At 38.6% G+C, this 18,501-nt stretch overlaps 2 protein-coding genes across 15 annotated transcripts; one reads left to right on the top strand and one right to left on the bottom strand.

The window, feature by feature from the left end:
- Positions 1–9,354: 9,354 nt before the first annotated feature.
- On the bottom strand, positions 9,355–18,203 carry LOC104896155 (putative pentatricopeptide repeat-containing protein At1g68930). 13 transcript variants are annotated; one of them, XM_057395605.1, is made up of 4 exons: positions 15,503–18,203; positions 12,628–14,190; positions 9,931–10,425; positions 9,355–9,833 (listed from the first exon to the last, which is right to left on the bottom strand). In XM_057395605.1, exon 1 carries the CDS (start codon positions 18,096–18,098, stop codon positions 15,867–15,869), a length of 2,232 nt encoding a protein of 743 aa, XP_057251588.1. In that variant the 5' UTR covers positions 18,099–18,203; the 3' UTR covers positions 9,355–9,833; positions 9,931–10,425; positions 12,628–14,190; positions 15,503–15,866. The 13 variants fall into 13 exon arrangements, with proteins under 13 accessions (XP_057251588.1, XP_057251590.1, XP_057251586.1 ...); XM_057395607.1 differs by having other exon boundaries at positions 10,339–10,425; XM_057395603.1 differs by having other exon boundaries at positions 9,355–10,425.
- On the top strand, positions 10,843–14,184 carry LOC104896157 (putative U-box domain-containing protein 42). 2 transcript variants are annotated; one of them, XM_019250263.2, is made up of 3 exons: positions 10,843–11,859; positions 12,132–12,441; positions 12,593–14,184. In XM_019250263.2, the coding sequence occupies exons 1-3, from the start codon at positions 10,843–10,845 to the stop codon at positions 14,182–14,184; spliced, it is 2,919 nt and encodes a 972-aa protein (XP_019105808.2). The 2 variants fall into 2 exon arrangements, with proteins under 2 accessions (XP_019105808.2, XP_057251585.1); XM_057395602.1 differs by having other exon boundaries at positions 12,590–14,184.
- Positions 18,204–18,501: the final 298 nt, after the last annotated feature.

The following is an 18,501-nucleotide window of genomic DNA, read 5'->3' as shown; positions in this document are numbered from 1 at the left end:
ACTAATAAGTTTTGATAAATTCAGATAAGTATAACATTTTCAAATAGTTTCATTTGACTTATGAATTAAGATCTATTAACAAGGTAAAAATTCGCATGCCACTTACTCCTTTTTTTTGCTTTTTATTCTCCCTCCTCCTGGTCTCCTTTCCGCAGTCTTCATCATTGCTTGTCTTCCCAACACTACCACCACCACTATGGCCAATATAGGATCAAAATTTAGTGCTGTATGCCTTTATCTGAAATAACTATGGCCAGATTACTTACAGATCAACAAAACGTAAAACAATGAAATATACTATGACAGTTTTTGAAACAATAACTCAGATAATCATGTTAAAGTAGACCATGATAAACAAATAGGGGTCTAATTTGGATGGATCGAATTGGACTTTGCCAAATCTAAGTTCAACCTAAAGTTTTTTGGACTTGAGAAATTAAGTCTATATCTGATACGAACTTTTTTGAGTCCAATTCAGGCCAGTCCAGTTCAAAACTTTTTTTTTTGAGTCCAAATCCAATCAAGTTCAAATTATATGATTTTTTTTTTACCTCAAGTAAATTCAAACCGTTTTCTCATGATTGAAATTTGAAAAATTATGAATTTTTTCCTTGGATAATACAAAATTGGGTTTTAATTCCCAAAATATGCCCAAAAAAACTAAAATTCCCTGCGTACCGTCCACGTAGGACGGCACGCGAGAATTTTTTTTTTTTAGTAAAACCGCTACTTGCAGTAGCGGTTTACAAGTGCCGAGAATTTTTTTTTTTTTTTTTTTGTAAACCGCTACTCCGAGTAGCGGTTTATTATGAAAACTGATATCTGCTTACCATATTTTGCGCAGGTAAACCGCTACTCAGAGTAGCGGTTTATTTTAAAATTAAACGCTACTTTGAGTAGCGGTTTCCGTGAGTTAAAACAAAAAAAAAATAATTTTCTCGCGTGCCGTCCTACGTGGACGGTACGCAGGGAATTTTAATTTTTTTGGGCATATTTTGGGAATTAAAATCCACTTTTGCATTATTTAAGGAAAAAATTCGAAAAATTATAAACTCATTATTCCAAAATTAATTTTGAAAGCAAAATGGAGTATGAATATGTTAAACTAATAACATTATTCCATATATATATCAAAAAAATAATAATAACATTATTCCATATAAGTAATTATATCCATTTCAAAGAGTTTGAAAGTCTATAATAACATGCACATTGCAAAATTGAAGACTCGAGTCCTGAAATAACGAGAAAAAAGATTTCTTGACAATATGCAATATCTAAGCTAAGCACCCATCTGCATTAGTCCATACACATGCACACAACAACCCATCTAGGGCAACTTTGGACTATTTAGGGTTGGAGATTTAGTTAACAAGAAGGTAAGTAGGGTACCAGGATAAGACATTCAACTACTTAGGGTTGATGATTTAAGTAGTAAGAGAGTAACTTTGGATTGATATGTATATGCTAAAAAATATTTGGACCAGATCATGAATTCGTAACTACATCCAATCTCCCGACTCCAGAAGCTGAAGTAGCGGCTGGTTATGCCGCATATCTCACTGAATAACTTGATTGAATGAGAAACGCATCAACACCAGTTATTGCAAACAACCTTTTCTGATGCGGTCGATAACGTCAAATGAATTAGGGGAAGATACATGACACAACATATTCATTAGCATCTGATTCAAAGTATCTCGTATTCTCCCTTCCTCGATCCGCTGGTCATAAGTTATCAGTTGTCCTTGAGAAGGGGGTTTCCTAGGGCAGGCGTAACCTGAATCCGTTTCGTATATATAGAATATCATATTAGGTACTTTTGCTTTTAATGTAGTAGATTTTTTCAATTTCATTGCAACTTTATTATTCAGCTAGTCTCGCGTGAAAGTTTCTGTTCCTTTTTTCCTATCTCAAAGTCCAGTAGCCTAGGGGAAGGCTCGACAGAAAGGTACGAGCGGTCAGTGGAGTCATCATCTTTCAACCAGTCCAACCAATACCCGAAAAGAGTTGGTCTTTCAAAAGTATCCTAGTAAGTAAGGTATGCAAAAATATCCTCGTTTGCGAGTTTTATTTTACGGAATTTTGCGAAATGTAGTAGTACAATACGTTTTCTGATTTTTGCAGTCTAGTCTAATCTAGTAAGTTTGGATGGGGATTGATTGAACTCTGAATTGTGTGCAATCCACTTACACCCTTATAAACAAACATTGGATGAAAGCTTGAATCTTAAAAATATAATTGAAATGTGTATTTCTAAAACAAAGTGAAGTCAAAATCTAATAGTTCTCACAAATCTTAATTGTCCAACTTTTGATGATTCTCGATTGGACAACCAAGATTTGTGAGAACTATTAGATTGGCATTGACGTGTGAGAAATAGGTAACGTAGTAGATATACAGAGGAAGTACAAGATAATCAACTAATTATGAATTTCGTTTTTTTTTAAAAAAAATTAATGATTTATTTAACCAAAATAACCTTAAAGTAACTTTATTTATTATAAATAGTCATGAAAGTTATTCTCAGCGACGTTTCTTGATCTTTTCTAACAAATTAAAGTCACAATTTTGTTACAAATAAATGTCATTTTGGAAAGAAATTTCCGCATTCTAGGATCTTTACGGAAATTTGCTAATTGCTATAAGTGATAGTGATTCAAGAGATTACACCACTAAATAAAGGGTCATCTTGTACAATTCTCCAAACAGAAAATTACTCGTCTTTAAGCATACGATATAATCCATCTTTTCTTTCTTTTTATTTATTAAATCACTCCTTTTCATCTTTTGTCTTCCTAACTTTAAGTATTTTATGTAACCATTTAACGGTACAATTATCTAACTACATAATTTTTACCTATTTTAGGAACTTTTTTTTGTTTGCATTTTTTCACTATATACCCCTGACAAATTTTTTTTACACCATATACCCTCGCAAGTTTCCAAATTCACCATGTATCCTTCGTTTTTCAAAAAATACATTCACTTAATGACTAATGGCGTGAACATCCGTTAGTCATTTAACCCCTAATCCTCCTAACCCTAATTAACTAATCTAAACCTAATCCAAACCCTAACCATAATCCTAACCCTAATCTCTAATATAATACCGTAACCCTAACCACTTAACCACCACATACCCTTCCCACACCCCTTACTCCTTACCCCATCCCCCTGCCCCACCAACCCCAAAGCCCCCTTCCCCTGTTGAATCGCGCAACCCCTTCCCCTACAGTAGCGCAACTCCCCTCCCCTTCCCTTCCCCCGCAACCGTCGCACCCCTGAAATGAAAAAAAAATCGAAAAACAATTACGCGACTCCAATGAAAGGAGAGGGGGTTGTGCAATCCAACAGGGGAAGGAGAGGGTGAGGGGGGTTGCCTTATTTGAGAGGAAGGGGAGGAGGAAGGCGGGTTGCACGATTGCTGGGGAAGGGGATGGGGGCTGGGGGGGGGGTTCAGGGGTGGTAGGGGGGCTGCTGGGGTTTGGGGGGGGGGGAAGGGTAAGGGGTAGGGGTGGGGGAGGGTGGTTAGGCTTAAGCTTAGGGTTAGAATATTAGATTAGGGGTTATAGTTAAGATTTGGCTTAGATTTAGGTTAGTTAATTAGGATTAGAGCAAGGATTAGAGGTTAATGACTAACAATGTTAGTATTAGATAACATTATATGTAAAAGGATAGAATAGTCTGTAACTAGTCATAGGCCTGTATAAAACACTATATATATTGAATGTCAGGTTAACCTACTCAAGGTTAACACAATTATTAACCACACTTGTACATGGTATCACAGCCTAGGTTTTTTTTCCGAAATAATTTTTTTCCCTCTCCGAAAATAAATTTTTTCCTTTCCTCATGGATCTCTCGGCCAATTATTATGCCTCTTTGGCTGGCCCACCGCAGCAGCCACCGGCGTCGACCTCCGATCCGTCATTGCCTCCGCCGGCGGCCACCTCTGCTGTTCTGTCGCATCTTGCGTCGTTTTATCAGACGCCCAGCGCAGCCAACTTCACGCTGCCATACTCGACTGCTGCCAGCGCAGCCACCCACGGCCTCTCGCAGGCCTACCTTGCTGCCACGACTACAGCGCCGCACCGCCCCGCCTCTGGTTCCCCAAGACGCCCCTGCGATACTCGACGTCCGAGGTATTCACCACCTCCACGTCCTCTCCTTCGTCTCGCACTCCTCTGCGGTTTCCGCCTGGTTTCTCCTAGTCTGCTTTGCCGTACACCAACGTCACATCGCCTATGGTAGGGCCATCTAACCCAGCATCAGTAGCCTTCTCTCTTCCGAATTTATCGGTGCCTAATCTTACGAACTTGTGGTAACCATTTCTTTATCTTCTCCTGAGGATTATCTTTTATGGAAGAGACAAATAACTTGCCTGCTGCTTTCTCATCAATTACTTGGCATTGTTGATGGTAATGCTATTATTCCTCCTGCTACTGTACTTGATGAATCTGGTAATACTGTTCCTAATGTTCACTTTTATGAATAACTGCGTATTGATCAGCAAGTAAAATCATGGATTTTTGCTACTTTATCTCGTGATGTTTTTGTGGATGTTCATGATTTGCACACCTCTGTTGATATTTGGAATAAATTACAGTCTAGATTTATGCATGCCAGTATGGCTCGTTCTATGGAGTTAAAGGGACGTTTGACTCGTATTAAAAAGACTGATTCTCAGACTATGGATGGTTATTTAAGGAAAATAAAGGTTATTGCTGATTCTCTTGCTGCTATACAATGCCCTGTGTCAAATCAGGATTTAGTTCAGTATACGTTTATTGGTCTGGATCATGACTCTGAATATGATCACATTGTTACTACCTTGTTGCATTATCCATTCCCTATTAGTTTTGATGATCTACGGCCTAAATTGCTCCTGCATGAACAAAGATTGAAAAATTCGAGGGATGGATCTGATTCCTCCTTTCATCATGCCTTGGTGTTCAATCTACTGGTTCTGGATCAAGTTCCTCCACCAAGTCTAACTCTGGAGGGAGGAATCCGGGAAAAATAATAGGAATCGTGGGGGTAATAATAATCGTGGTGGTAACAATAATCAGAATGCTCGAGGTAATAATGGTGGGAATGGGGGAAATGATACTTCTCGTGGCTCTGGAAACAACAACAACAACAATTCTAATCAGGGATGCTCTAATGGTATGAGTAAATATTCTAACTTGTCATCCTATAGTATGCCTTGCCTAGATTATATTACTAATGATTTGTCGTCTGCAGGGAGTAATCCATCAAGTAGCAATGTAACCTATACCCCTACTTCCGATACTTGTGGTTTATGTTGGTTTCCAGGTCATCAAGCTGCCTATTGTCATCAACGCTTCAATTCCAGCTTTGTTCCCTCTTCCTCTGTAAGTGTCACTCGAGCCTTAGATTGTCTGTTGGTGGTGAAGCTAATGATTCAGTCTGGTACCCGGATTCGGGAGCTGCTTCTCACATGACTCCTCAGGATGGTACATTTTCTGCTAAAACTTCTTATACTGGATCTAGTCCTGTTATAGTTGGTAACGGTACCTTACTTCTTATTAAAAGTACTGGAACTTTAACCTTAAAAACTACAAGTCGTCCCCTCCAGTTGTCATATGTCTGTCATGTTCCTACTTTAAAACATAATTTATTATCGGTTAACAAGTTGTGTCATGAAAATGATTGTGTTGTAAGTTTTGATAAAAATTCTGTTTATGTTAAGGACCAGATAACGGGGGAGGTTCTGCTTCAGGGAACCAGTAAGCAAGGTGTCTACCCTCTTCAGCCCAGCATTGTCCCTCCTGAGCCTTTGGTTCCTGCTTTTCTAGCCACTAAGGAGTCGGGTGATATTTGGCATGCTTGTCTGGGGCTATAGGATCCTTATGTTCAAATAAATATATATCACACGTACCTCTAAGTTTCATGATGATTGTGTTGGGTGTAAGCTAGGAAAGATTCATCGTTTACTTTTTGATTCAGTTGAACATATTTCTACATATCCTTTATATAAAATCCACAGTGATCTTTGACAATCTTCTGTTTTGTCAAATCAATTATTTCGTTATTATGTTGTGTTTGTTGATGATTTTTCGCGCTATTCATGGATTTATCCTTTACGTCGAAAATCGAAAGCTTATTCTAAATTCCTTATGTTTCAAAAGATGGTTGAACCTTTTTAATTGCAAAATTAAAATATTTCAAAGTGATGGAGGACGGAAATTTGACAATTCCCCTCTTCTCCAACATTTTTATGACAATGGCATAATTTTCCAAAAATCTTGTCCCCATACTCCAGCTCAAAACGGTGTTGCAGAACGCAAACTATTATTTCATCGTCATATCATTGAAATGGCTCGTACTATGATTATTCATTCTGACTTTCCTGCTGAATTTTGGGTTGATGCATCATATACTGCCCACTTACACTATCAATAGATTACCCAGCTTGGTTTTAGGGGGTGTTTCTCCTTTTGAAAAATTATTTCATCGTCCCCCTTCCTATCAATTTTTGAAAACATATGGATGTGAATGCTTTCCGTTGTTTCTGAACTCTAAAAATCACAAACTGCAACCTAAGTCTAAAACCCGTGTTTTTATTGGATATGAATTGGATTATAAAGGGTATCGTTGCTTTGATCCTAACCAAGAAAGTGTTCACTAGTCGTCATGTTTGTTTTCATGAACATAAGTTTCCTTATCGCACTCTAGTGAGTCCTCAGTCTCCAATGTCTTACACCTCTCCTATGGTCTTAGATTGCTCCTGGAGTCCCACCAATGTTGCCTGTGAGTCTACCCCTGTCGTGACCTCACCCTATTGCCCTCGCAGCATTGCTGATCCTGTCGTCGCCTCCGCGTCTGCTGGGCCAGCTGACCCTTCGAGGCTCGCTGGCTCGTCCGTCCACCCGCCCGCACACATGCTCCAACGCACGCTGCCTCTCCAGCTGCGAGGCTCGTCTGCTGCGTCCGCTGGCTAGGCAGCAGCCTCTCCAGCGCACGCTGGTACGCTCGCCAGCCCACACGAGACTGCTGACTGGGCATCAGCGTCTCCCGCCCTCGATGGCCCGTCTCTCGCGGCCTCTTCGTCGCATGCTGGGTCGACAACTTCGTCCCATGCGTCACCCATCCAGCCTACTCCCCCTCCCTCACCATCTCCTATTATGTCCCCCTACCCTTCTTCTCCCAGTCCGTCTTCTCGTGTTGGCAATCACCATCCCATGGTCACCCGGTTAAAAGTTGGTGTGTCTAAGCGTCGTGTCTTAATGAACTTAGACACTGAAATTGTCGAGTCTGAACCAACTAATTTTAAACAAGCTTCTAAAAACTCACGTTGGCGTCAAGCTATGTTGGATGAATATAATGCTTTGATTAAAAATGACACATGGGAGTCGGTACCTCGCAACTATGATAAGAATTTACTTGGTTGTAAGTGGGTGTATCAGATTAAATATAATTCTGATGGTTCTGTGGAGCGGTTCAAAGCCGGACTTGTTGTTTTTGGCAATCATCAGCAGACAGATATTGATCATTTTGAAACCTTTAGTCCTCTTGTCAAACCTACTACTGTTCGCTTGGTTCTCACTATTGTTGTTTCTCTTAAATAGTCTATTCGTCAATTAGATGTCAAAAATGCTTTTCTACATGGATTTCTTAATGAAGAGGTTTATATGCGTCAACCTCCGGGTTTCATTCATTCATCTAAACCTACTCATATTTGTCGTCTCCGAAAGTCCATTTATGGTTTGAAACAAGCTCCTCGAGTTTGGTTCTCTAAGTTCAGTAATTTCCTATTATCTATTGGTTTCAAGTGCAGTAGTTGTGACACTTCTACGTTCACTCTTAAATATCATGGTCATCTCATTATCCTTCTCTTATATGTTGATGACATTGTTCTTACTGGTAGTAGTCCTCCTCTTGTTGTCAAATTTACTTCTGTTCTTTCTTCTCAATTTGCTATGAAGGATTTAGGGGATCTTTATTACTTTTTAGGTGTCCAGGTTGTGCGTACTCCCTCTGGTTGTATCACCCCGTAATAAGGATAAGTGGATGTATTTTTTAAAACGTTAGGGATATATGGTGAATTTGAAAACTTGCAAGGGTAAAAATTTGTCAGGGGTATATGGTGAAAAAGCCGATTTGTTTAACTAATTGACAATGTGATGATATGAGTGAAAAAGTACTCCTATCCCATAACAAGAATTTTTTTTTATTTTCTCCTAGTACTATCTTTTTTTCTTGCCTAGAAGTATTACCCATCTATTATATCAGAGTGATTATATAGTAGATTAATAATAGCCACCGAGGGTGTATAAATGACAGGAAGGAAGAAAATGTACAATTCATACTTTCACTAAAGAGTTCTACAATATAATCTCAGAAACATGATTAGAAATTTTAGTCATGTCAATATTTTCAACGGATTTTGGCTCTCCAATGAGTCTATTTGCTGTCACCATTATAAAGTTTGCTTCAATGAGTAATTTTTGACAATTGCAGTCTTGCAGATGTGTGAAATACTCCAGCAATTTCACTTGACAATAAGTCACCTTTCTTGAATAGTTAAATACACTAATTTATCATTAATCAAAACTTGCTTATGCACTTCTGCTCTTGGATCCAACCATATCAAATGAATCCAACCAAGTGATGGCAACTCGAACATTACAAATATAAATTGGCTTATACAAATCAATCGATCACGATCATGACAATATATTTAAAGGGAAAGAGCTTAAAACAAGTAGAAAGTCAAAGCTGTGCTTATCAGATCTCCTTGCACAGTGTAAGCATCCAAGTCTGGCAAAACTATCCTGCTACACTAAATGTAATCTACCCATTATTTCCTGTCAATTAACGACTAACTTGACCCGAATCTTCGATGAGTTGAGACACAACAGAAGGAAGCTAGGTTAGGGGGCTTCTAAAGCAGCCAATCACTTGTCCACCATGCAAACAACCATAGTTACCAAGAGACAACCAGTCCGCGGTTGACTTTGCTCTAAATTACGAACTTAGGCTAAACTTGGCAAAACCAATCCATATTTATTTAACTCGACCTAAAGCTGAACTGCATATGAAGTTACATGATCCAAATAAAAGCCAAACATAATCTGATTCAGACAACCTGTTTGCACCACTAATTGAGGCCCTAGATGCCAAGAAGGCAAGAACTACTTGCATTTACATAACAGAAGTGCAAACAGTATGCCTAAGGCCGAAGGGTAATGTTCAAAATAACAGATTCTGCTGATGCAAGGCATACATTTAGACCAAGCAAGGGGTGATATATTAAACAATATCTTACATGATAAGAGGTGAGTCTATGATGAGATTAGCTGACATGTTTATATGATACACGGTGACTTTAACTGGCCTAATTATTTTTATAAACCAATCTATTAATGAGAAGTTTCCTTACATCAAGTAGTTTTACCTTGATCTTTCTCTGATCGAAGTAAAGTGCAGAACCAGAAACATATCACAAAGAAGTCTACAGGCAACAAAACAAGCCCACTCCTGGACCATCTTAACTAGGATATGAATAAGTCAAATGTTCAAGAAAATTGCAAAGCGAGTGCCAGCAAGTTAATTTATTAAGAATTTTGTAATTAAGCTGGAAAGCAACAATATTTGACCAATTCATGAACAACTATTTGCTGACCTTTAAGAAGCATCTCCATGAACAAGAGCCAGGTATAGCATTGTACGACTGAGGACTTAGACTCCGATACAGGAAGCTGATAGACGCCATGTCAACAAGCAACCCCCATGAATTTTTGGTATGAGTTTATGCTGGCCCTTTCCTCTGTAATATTAAATTTAAGTATGTTTCTTTATCTATCCTGCAATTTACAGATACATTTAAGGCACTCTAATTGAGATGCTAAGATGAAGGAAGGTCACAGAGGGAAAAAAATGATACGAGAGTGAAGGAATAACTGAAGTCTACTGATACCCTGGAGAAAACTAGCTCCTCTCTCTTTGTGGGTTCAGTGTGTCTATATATCTAGAGAACTCCTTTATTATTTCTTTTTTCTTCTTTTTATTTTTGACAGGAAGAAAGCATCAGAACTTTCATTGCACAAATTTTCAGAAGAACATTATAATTGTGTTTAGTAGAGTAGTAGAGATATTTCTGAAAGCACAATTTATGGTGTAATTAGAATGATCAGCACTAGGCACTAAGTTAGACATATACAAGTCAGAGAAGCATCAGAGATGATCATGGAAGGCAATAGCATACAAGAAAGTTTAAGTACTAAAGGAAGAGGGGAGGGGGATTTATTTGAATATTTTGAAATAGTAGGCATTGTAACAGAAGTTAATACAGCTGAAACAGGAGCATACCAGAGGATAGTGCAGAAAAAAATGACAACACATAAAGGCTCCGTTTGGTTGCACAAACATTATTTTCCATAATTCCGGGAAGGGAATCTGTTTTTCCATTTTGAAAAAAGAGGGTCAAATTTCTGTCATTATTCACCTCATCCTAATTCCAAACAAAAGAATGACATATACCTTTACCGTTGATGTATCCATATTTTTCATATTATAGCAAGCCGAAAAATACTCAATGAGGGATATAGGTGGTAAAGAAGAGATACCAATGTCTGTGATCATTACATTTACCAAGAATGAAAAAGGTCAATAAAATCATACATATATAATGTAACTTTTTATTTTTTTCCTCCATGCGCGCAGTTTGATGGAAGCGTGAAGCATGTCGCAAGTGTTGTCAAACAACTGCTGGCATCACTTTCAGAAATAACAGCATCTGTTCCAAGTGCAAAGATAGAACAGAGCAACTTCCTAGCAATTGGAAGCTATTTCTACCGTACTTCTTCAGCCATCATGGAGCTCCAGACTTCAGAGAGCAGCCCAGCTAATGAAAATGAGATACTGCGATCTCTATCTCAAAACACTGATTTGGCAAAAGGCATCTTAGGAGAATTTCAACAAAATGGACAGACGATTATGGATCATGAAGTGAGGAACATAATAAAACGACTAGAAGAAATTATTAATGATATGGGTCATGACTTAAGTTTAATACCACCATCAGCATTCCAGAATGAAGTGTATGCAAAAAACACAATCCGCTCACTCTCAGAGGAGATGAAAAATGTTTGTTTTGAGATCATTCCAGTTCAAAAAACCAAGAACAAGAAAAAGAAAATAAAGCCATTATCTCCAGTAGAGCAACCAAAGGTAGAGTCAATAACATTAGAATCAGATCTCTACTCCATCAGCATGGAGGTCTCCACAGGACACTCCCAAGTGTCAGATATTCCACCAGTAGCAGAAGCCCTTAGAAGTACAAGTGAAAGCAGCCAAAGACCCCGTGGAAACATGAGTAACAGATTATCAAAAAGTGTGACAGAAGGTGCTCAACATATGGAGCCTATGTACAAAAGTTTCATATGTCAACTAACAAATCAGGTCATGGATGACCCGGTGACCATCAGTAGTGGTGTGACCTATGAGAGAAGCGCAATCACCGAGTATTTTGAAAATTGCGGAAATTCAGAAGAAGTTAACTGTCCTATCACTCAGGAGAAGCTCCAAAGCAGGAATATGAGTCCCAACCTAGCTTTAAGAAACATTATACATGAGTGGAGAGACAGAAATGATTCTGCACGACTTAAAGTCATCCGTGCAGCTTTGTCCATAGGCAGTACCGAGAGTATGATACTTGAAGCGTTGAAGGATTTGCAGAACATCTGCCAAAGGAGTCCCAAGAAAAAGAAAGAAGTCTTCAACATGGGAATTGTACCATTGATTGTTAGGCTCCTGGAGTTAAGAGATAGATCAGTGAGATGTACTGCATTAGAGATGATACGACAACTAGTCGAGGAAGATGACGCAAAGGTTTGTCCCCCCTCTCTCTTCCCCTTTCCCCTGATAAGGTAATTTTCAATTTATTATCCATTAAAAACTAAAATTTTCAAGCAAAATGGAGTACTAGCCTGGCTGAAATTGGAGAGTAGCAGAAAGTGGATAGAGAAAAGAAATCATCCCATAAAAGACTAGTGAACAGAGGAATATATATCAGATAAATAGAAAGATACCCCCAAATGAATGCTCAAATTCTTTATTAAGACTATCTGTTCTTCATCTGGCTAATACAATCGCATAAGCAGGAACAATTTGCGAGGACACCAGTTATATCTACAACAATCAAAATGCTGTCCAGCAGCTACCAACCAATAAGACACGCTGCACTGTTACTCCTGATTGAGTTTTCCAAGTCTAGATCTCTCGCAGAGAAAATAGGTTGTGTCACAGGAGGAACTCTGGTTCTGATCCAAACCAAATACAACAGATTCATAGATACCTTTGCTTCAGAGGCAGCAGATCAAGTTTTGAAAAATATGGAGCAGTGTACTAAAAACATCAAGTTCATGGCAGAAAATGGATATCTAGAACCGCTTCTTAACAATTTGATTGAAGGTAAAGCCAAAAGTTACTGCTAATTATTTTTATTCACTATTGTTTTGCATAACTATGGAGGTCAACCTTTCTGTGCAAAGGGAACTCACCTTGAAATAGTCATAAATTCAAATAAAATAATCTAAACCCTTATAATTCTCCAAACTAGCAGGATCTGAGGAGAGGAAGTTGGAAATGATGAATTACCTTGGTGAAATAATACTTGAAGATGACAGCAAGACTTATGTGGCAGAGAGGACTTCTCCTGTACTCATCCAAATGCTGCACGATGGAAATCCCTCGACTAGAAAAGCTGTCTTTAAAGCCCTTGTTCAAATATCCTCATACTCTGCTAGTGGTAAATTATTAGTCGAAGCTGGAATTGTAGGAACTATGGTCCAAGAAATGTTTACCAAGAAGATATATAGTGAACCAGTAGATTCACTCAAAGAAGCTTCAGCAATACTAGCAAATATCCTTGAATCTGGAATTGGGTTTGAGAACCTGATTGTCAATAGTCAAGGCCACACCCTGGTGTCAGACTATGTTGTATTCAACATTATTTACATGATTAAGAGTTCCACCCCAGATGATCTGAGCCTCAATCTTATCAGAATCCTCTACTGCATGGCAAAATCTAAGAAGTCAGAGAATCCAGTTGTATCTGCTGTCAAGGAAAATGAAGCAAGCTACACACTTGTTGAGCTCATCAACAACCCAAGTGATGAAATTGTGATTGCAGCTATTAAACTTCTAACTCTACTCTCATCACACATAGGGCATTTGCTAATTGACAGACTTTGCAAGACAAACGGCCAACCTGAGGGCCTCATCCAAAGCCCTTCCAACCCTAGCCAGATCACTGAAAGGCAAGCTCTATCAATCTCTTTTCTGGCCAAACTTCCTCATCAGAACCTCACTCTTAATGTGGCCTTGACCAGTAAGAACACAATCCCTGGAATCTTACAATCAATAAATCAACTTCAAAGAAGTGGAACACAACAAAACCGATATGCCTGTATGTACTTCGAGGGGCTAGTGGGTGTACTAGTCAGATTCACTGCAACATTATATGACCCTCAAATGTTGTTCCTAGCCATAAATCACAATTTCACTGCAGTATTAACTAATTTGCTTATGGAAACATCAAGAGATGAGGTTCAAACCTTAGCCGCCACAGGCTTAGAGAAACTCTCAACACAATCAACACGTCTCTCAAAGCCACCACAAAGAAAGCAAAAGAAGTTCTTTAACCTATTCTACCTGCCCAGGTTTTTAACTTTCAGGTCATCAAGGAAAGCCAAAGTAGAACTTTGTGTAGTTCATAGAGGTGTTTGCACCGAACAAACTACATTTTGCTTGATTGAAGCAGGTACAATTGAGAGACTCTTAACATGCCTGGATCACCAAAATGTCGAGGTGGCTGATGCTGCATTATCAGCACTATCTACATTACTGGATGATAAGGTTGATGTAGAACAGAGTGTGAACATGCTGGATAAGATGAATGCCACACAGCGGGTATTAAAAGCGGTGAGATATCACAAGAACGAAATTCTGTGGCAAAAAGCATTTTGGATGATTGAGAGGTTCTTAGTGAAAGGTGGGCAAAGATCTCTATCTCTTGTATCGCAGGATAAGTTGTTTTATATAACGGTGGTGACTGCTTTCCATCATGGGGATGCATACACAAGGCAGATGGCAGAAAACATTCTTCGGTACCTGGATAAGATGCCAAGTCTCACTGGCACTTTCACCACCTAATTTTTACTGTCAAGGATATGGTATTAGAGTGGTTTGAGTAGGCTGATCCTAATTAAAATGAATGAAGAAAAGAAATAAAAAATTCTGGAAAAGAAATTTGTACAGACTTGAGAGACTTGTAGAAATGGATGTTTATTGCTCTGTATGCATACAGGATATTACATTATTACTACTCGAGTTGAAGTGTAACATGCCAAAATCCTAGCTTAATTTTCACTGTAAGAAAGGGATTCTTATTTCCCTTGGAAAATTCCATCTGAAATATCCAAGCTTGCTGAATATAATCAAGATGGAACTAAGACCGTTATCTTATTATAATTATACAACATTTTAGCCAAAAGGCAGTCATTATAAAACTATTATGCTATCAACAGAGTTTTAGGTAACCACATGCATTTCCGAGTTTCTAAGCGCCATAGCATCAGACACGTTTGCTAAGAATCCACAAGCTCTTAACCTAGGTGAATCTACATTAATCCGACATGACTACTTTTTACCTGTACAATGGTGAAAACTTGTGTTCAAAGTTTATGAAGTTAGACCTCAAAAGTGTAAGTGTTGCAAATATTATGGAACGTTGAAAGTATGTGTTTAAAGTTTCATCTGAAACAGATTGCAAACATGAGTGGGAAAATAAGACATCTATGTTAGTTGTCACAAGTAGAGTCACTTCAGGCTGACTTAACTTACGAAACAAGACATTAAAAGCAAAGAAGCCACAGGAAGAAAAGGAGATTCAGATGAAACAACAGATTAAGCTAATGCCTTCTTTAATTCAACGCATGATTTCCACTAATCATATTGATAATTGACTTGCTAGTCTCCGTTTCTTGCAATCTGTCCATATATGTTTAAAGCGGGAAAAAGAAGACATTATTCGGATAGTACTTCGTCCACTCCAAAATTACTGGAACACTTACCTTTTTTAGTAGTTCTTTAATTAATGCAACACCTTTACACATAAAAAAAAAGATATACCCACACATGGGACCACTTATACTAAACAACTTTTCTCGCTCCTTAATTCAACATAAATATTAACACAATACCCCACTTCCAACTCCCTTTTACTCCTGGCCAAAGGCATGTGTTGCAAAAATTTTAGAGCGGACGAAGTATGTAGTAGTAAACCACCATAATATATGGTATCAAGTAAGGTGTATGTTTCTGAAGTCTAAACACTATCACGACTTATGACACTCTAATGGTTTTTGAACAAAGCGCATACTATATATACTTGATAAAGAAAATGGAGAAGGCACCAACCGAAAACATGAAATAAAAAAGTATTGAAGGCACAAGAAGGATAAAGGCTCACTTGTCCATTGATGTCTCTGGCCCCTTTTCAGGGTTATATCCCAGTTTAGCAAGCAGCGCCATGAGTAACAGCGTAGGTAAGAGCAAAATTCAAACACTCATTGCCAAATCACTCTGAACAGAAGCTATTAGATTGATGCATCTCCAACCTGCTCCAAACTTCCCTCAGCTGCAAGTAAAATGGCATTTGGTTCGTTTTACTTTAATAAAGTCTTCAGACTGTCCACTGAACCAGACTGTTCATTTACCTTTTCCTCATTTTACAGGCCCTAAGTTGCAAAGACTTTGCAATCAAGATGTGCAGAAGAATGTGAAATGCTCCAGATCCACACTACCGTCATTTGATAATAGTGTTCACCAAGAGATCACCAAAAATCTCCACAAGAACAAGTTCCATTTTTGAATAAATGAAACCGAACAGAATCTCTCACAAGTATTTCTCTCTGCGTAATTTTAGATATGAATTTCGTTGCAGTGTGGCAATCACTACAAACCCTAAGATTCTTAACCACTCGTATTGGGAGGCCGGTTGGTACAAACATCAAGCCAAAAACAATTGCGAGTCTCTCACTGTGATGCGTCACTATTCGTATTTTCTCGGAATCCTCAACATCATGAAGAACTGAGCTCAGATCAGGTTTATAACCTGCCTCAACCATCTTCAGGTTCAACTCTTCAAGCTTGGCATATATCTGGTCTAAATATGGGCTGGACTGATCGTCCGCAGAGAAAATATGTACTTTATTCTTATACTTAATCCAACTATAACCAGGTTCCTTCTTAACGCCTTTATCTCTCATTCCCTTCCTCAACTGAGCAACATGCTCCCATTTTCCTTCAGCAGCGTAGATGCTGGAAAGTAAGACATAGGCTGCAGGGTGTTGAGGGTTAAGTTCAAATAAAGAATCGGCAGCCCATTTTGCAATTTCCATGTTACCATAAACTCTACATGAACTCAGGAGTGTACCCCAAGCAATTGCATCAGGGATGTAAGGCATTCCAGAAATAAAACTCTTGGCTTCCTCTAACCTCCCTGCACGACTGAAAAGATCAATCATGCAAGTATAGTGATCAGGAGTTGCAACTATACCATGTTTTTCCATCATCAATTCAAAATACATCTTTCCTTCCTTTACTAGACCTGCTCTGCTGCATGCTGAAAGAACAGCGACTAAAGTAGCTTCATCAGGTTTAAGCCCATGAGAAAGCATTTCCTCAAATAAATTCATTGTTTCATGGGCCTTTCCAAATTGGGCATACGCAGACATCAACGCAGTCCAAGAAATCTCATCCCTGACATTCATCTCTCTAAACAACTTCAAGGAATCTTCAATAATTCCACATCTTCCATACAAGGTAATGAGGGCATTAGAAACAGCAATAGAGGATAACAAGCCAGACACTAAAGCTTGATTGTGAAATTGGATACCCTCATCCAAACTGGCTAAATCAGCACACGAGCTAACGACACTTCCTAAGGTAATGTCATCTGGTTCAATTGAATTCTTGTGCATCTCGAGGAAAGTTCTAATAGCTTCTTGAGATAGTCCACTCTGACAATAACCCACTAGCATTGCAGTCCATGAGACAGTATTTTTGTGGGTCATTCTCTTAAAAACTGTCTTTGCATAGTTTATGCAATTACATTTGCAGTACATGTCAATGAGAGCACTACCAACAAAAACGTTCCCTTGATATCCTGTTCTTGTTATATAAGCATGAAGTTCCTTTCCTTCTTTCAAGATCCCTACTCTCCCACAAGCAGTCAAGGCACTTCCAAAAGTGAAATGGTCCATGGAAAAATCTTGCTCTCGCATCTTTCTCATCACAATAACAGCTTCCCGGTCAAATCCATTTTGAGTTAACCCTGTAATCATAGTTGTCCATGTAATTGAATCTTTATCCGGCATACTATCCAACAAACGCCACGACTCCTCAAACATTCCGGGACGTGAAAACCCTCCAATCATAGTGTTATACATCACCAAGTTTCTTTCGGGTGCTTCCTCAAAAACCTGCTGTGCATCACCTACAAATCCTAACTTGGAATACATATCCACCAATGGATTCGCCACAAACATAAAGTACAGGAATCCACACTTTACAATCTGCCCATGAAGCTGCCTGCCCAAATCAACACAATCCATATTCGACGATAATATAAGCATTGTCGAAAAAGTTATCCGATTTAGGTGCATATTACCCTCCTCTAACATGGTCCTATAAGCCTCCACAGCATCACCATATCGCCCGCAGTTAACATAACCTGAAATAAACGCATTCCATGTAATCCCATCTTTGGTGGGAATAGAACCAAACACTTCAAGCATTTCGACAAGACGAGCCGACTTGGAGTAAGCTGAGAGAAGAATGTTCCATGAGAAAGAATTTGGTTGGGGCATTTGATCAAACACATGGCGTGCATAAACTAAATTTCCAAAGTAGGTGTAGGTGCTCATAAGATTGTTTGATAGAAAAGTGTCTCGGTGATTATGGGTCTTGATGATGAAGCAATGAAGCTTCTTTGCAAGTTTTAAATTCTGGGTTCCGCAGCATTTTTTGAGGAGTAAAGAGTAGAAATTGGAAATTGAGGACATGGTCTTTTCACCGTTAGATGTGGCGGGGAGAAATTACAACGGCTCTCAAATTTATAATCACTAGCCGTATGCACGTTTTGCGTGCGGTGATATTTTTGTTGTCCCGATCTTCTTCACTAAGTTAAATAACTGGAGAGTCCAGTGTTTGAATTAGAAGAGGACACATGGCAGTAAATAAAATGAAAAGCTTAGATTTTTTTGGCTCTAATTTGTACTTGTTTTAACGTAAACCTCAATTGCTTTTACTTTGTTTTGGCGTACTTTTTCCTTCTCTCTTACTCATGTTCCTGCAATTAATTGCATATTGTATATGCCTTTTCAGCATTTCACAAACTTTTAACTTATTCTTTTCATCTATTGGTGCTTTCAAAGTAGTGACGTATAAGCAAAGCAAGAATAAATC

The sequence above is a fragment of the Beta vulgaris genome, chromosome 6 (assembly GCF_026745355.1).
Source record: "Beta vulgaris subsp. vulgaris cultivar EL10 chromosome 6, EL10.2, whole genome shotgun sequence".
Classification (NCBI taxonomy): Eukaryota; Viridiplantae; Streptophyta; class Magnoliopsida; order Caryophyllales; family Amaranthaceae; genus Beta; species Beta vulgaris.
This window is presented reverse-complemented; position numbering and strand designations above follow the sequence as displayed.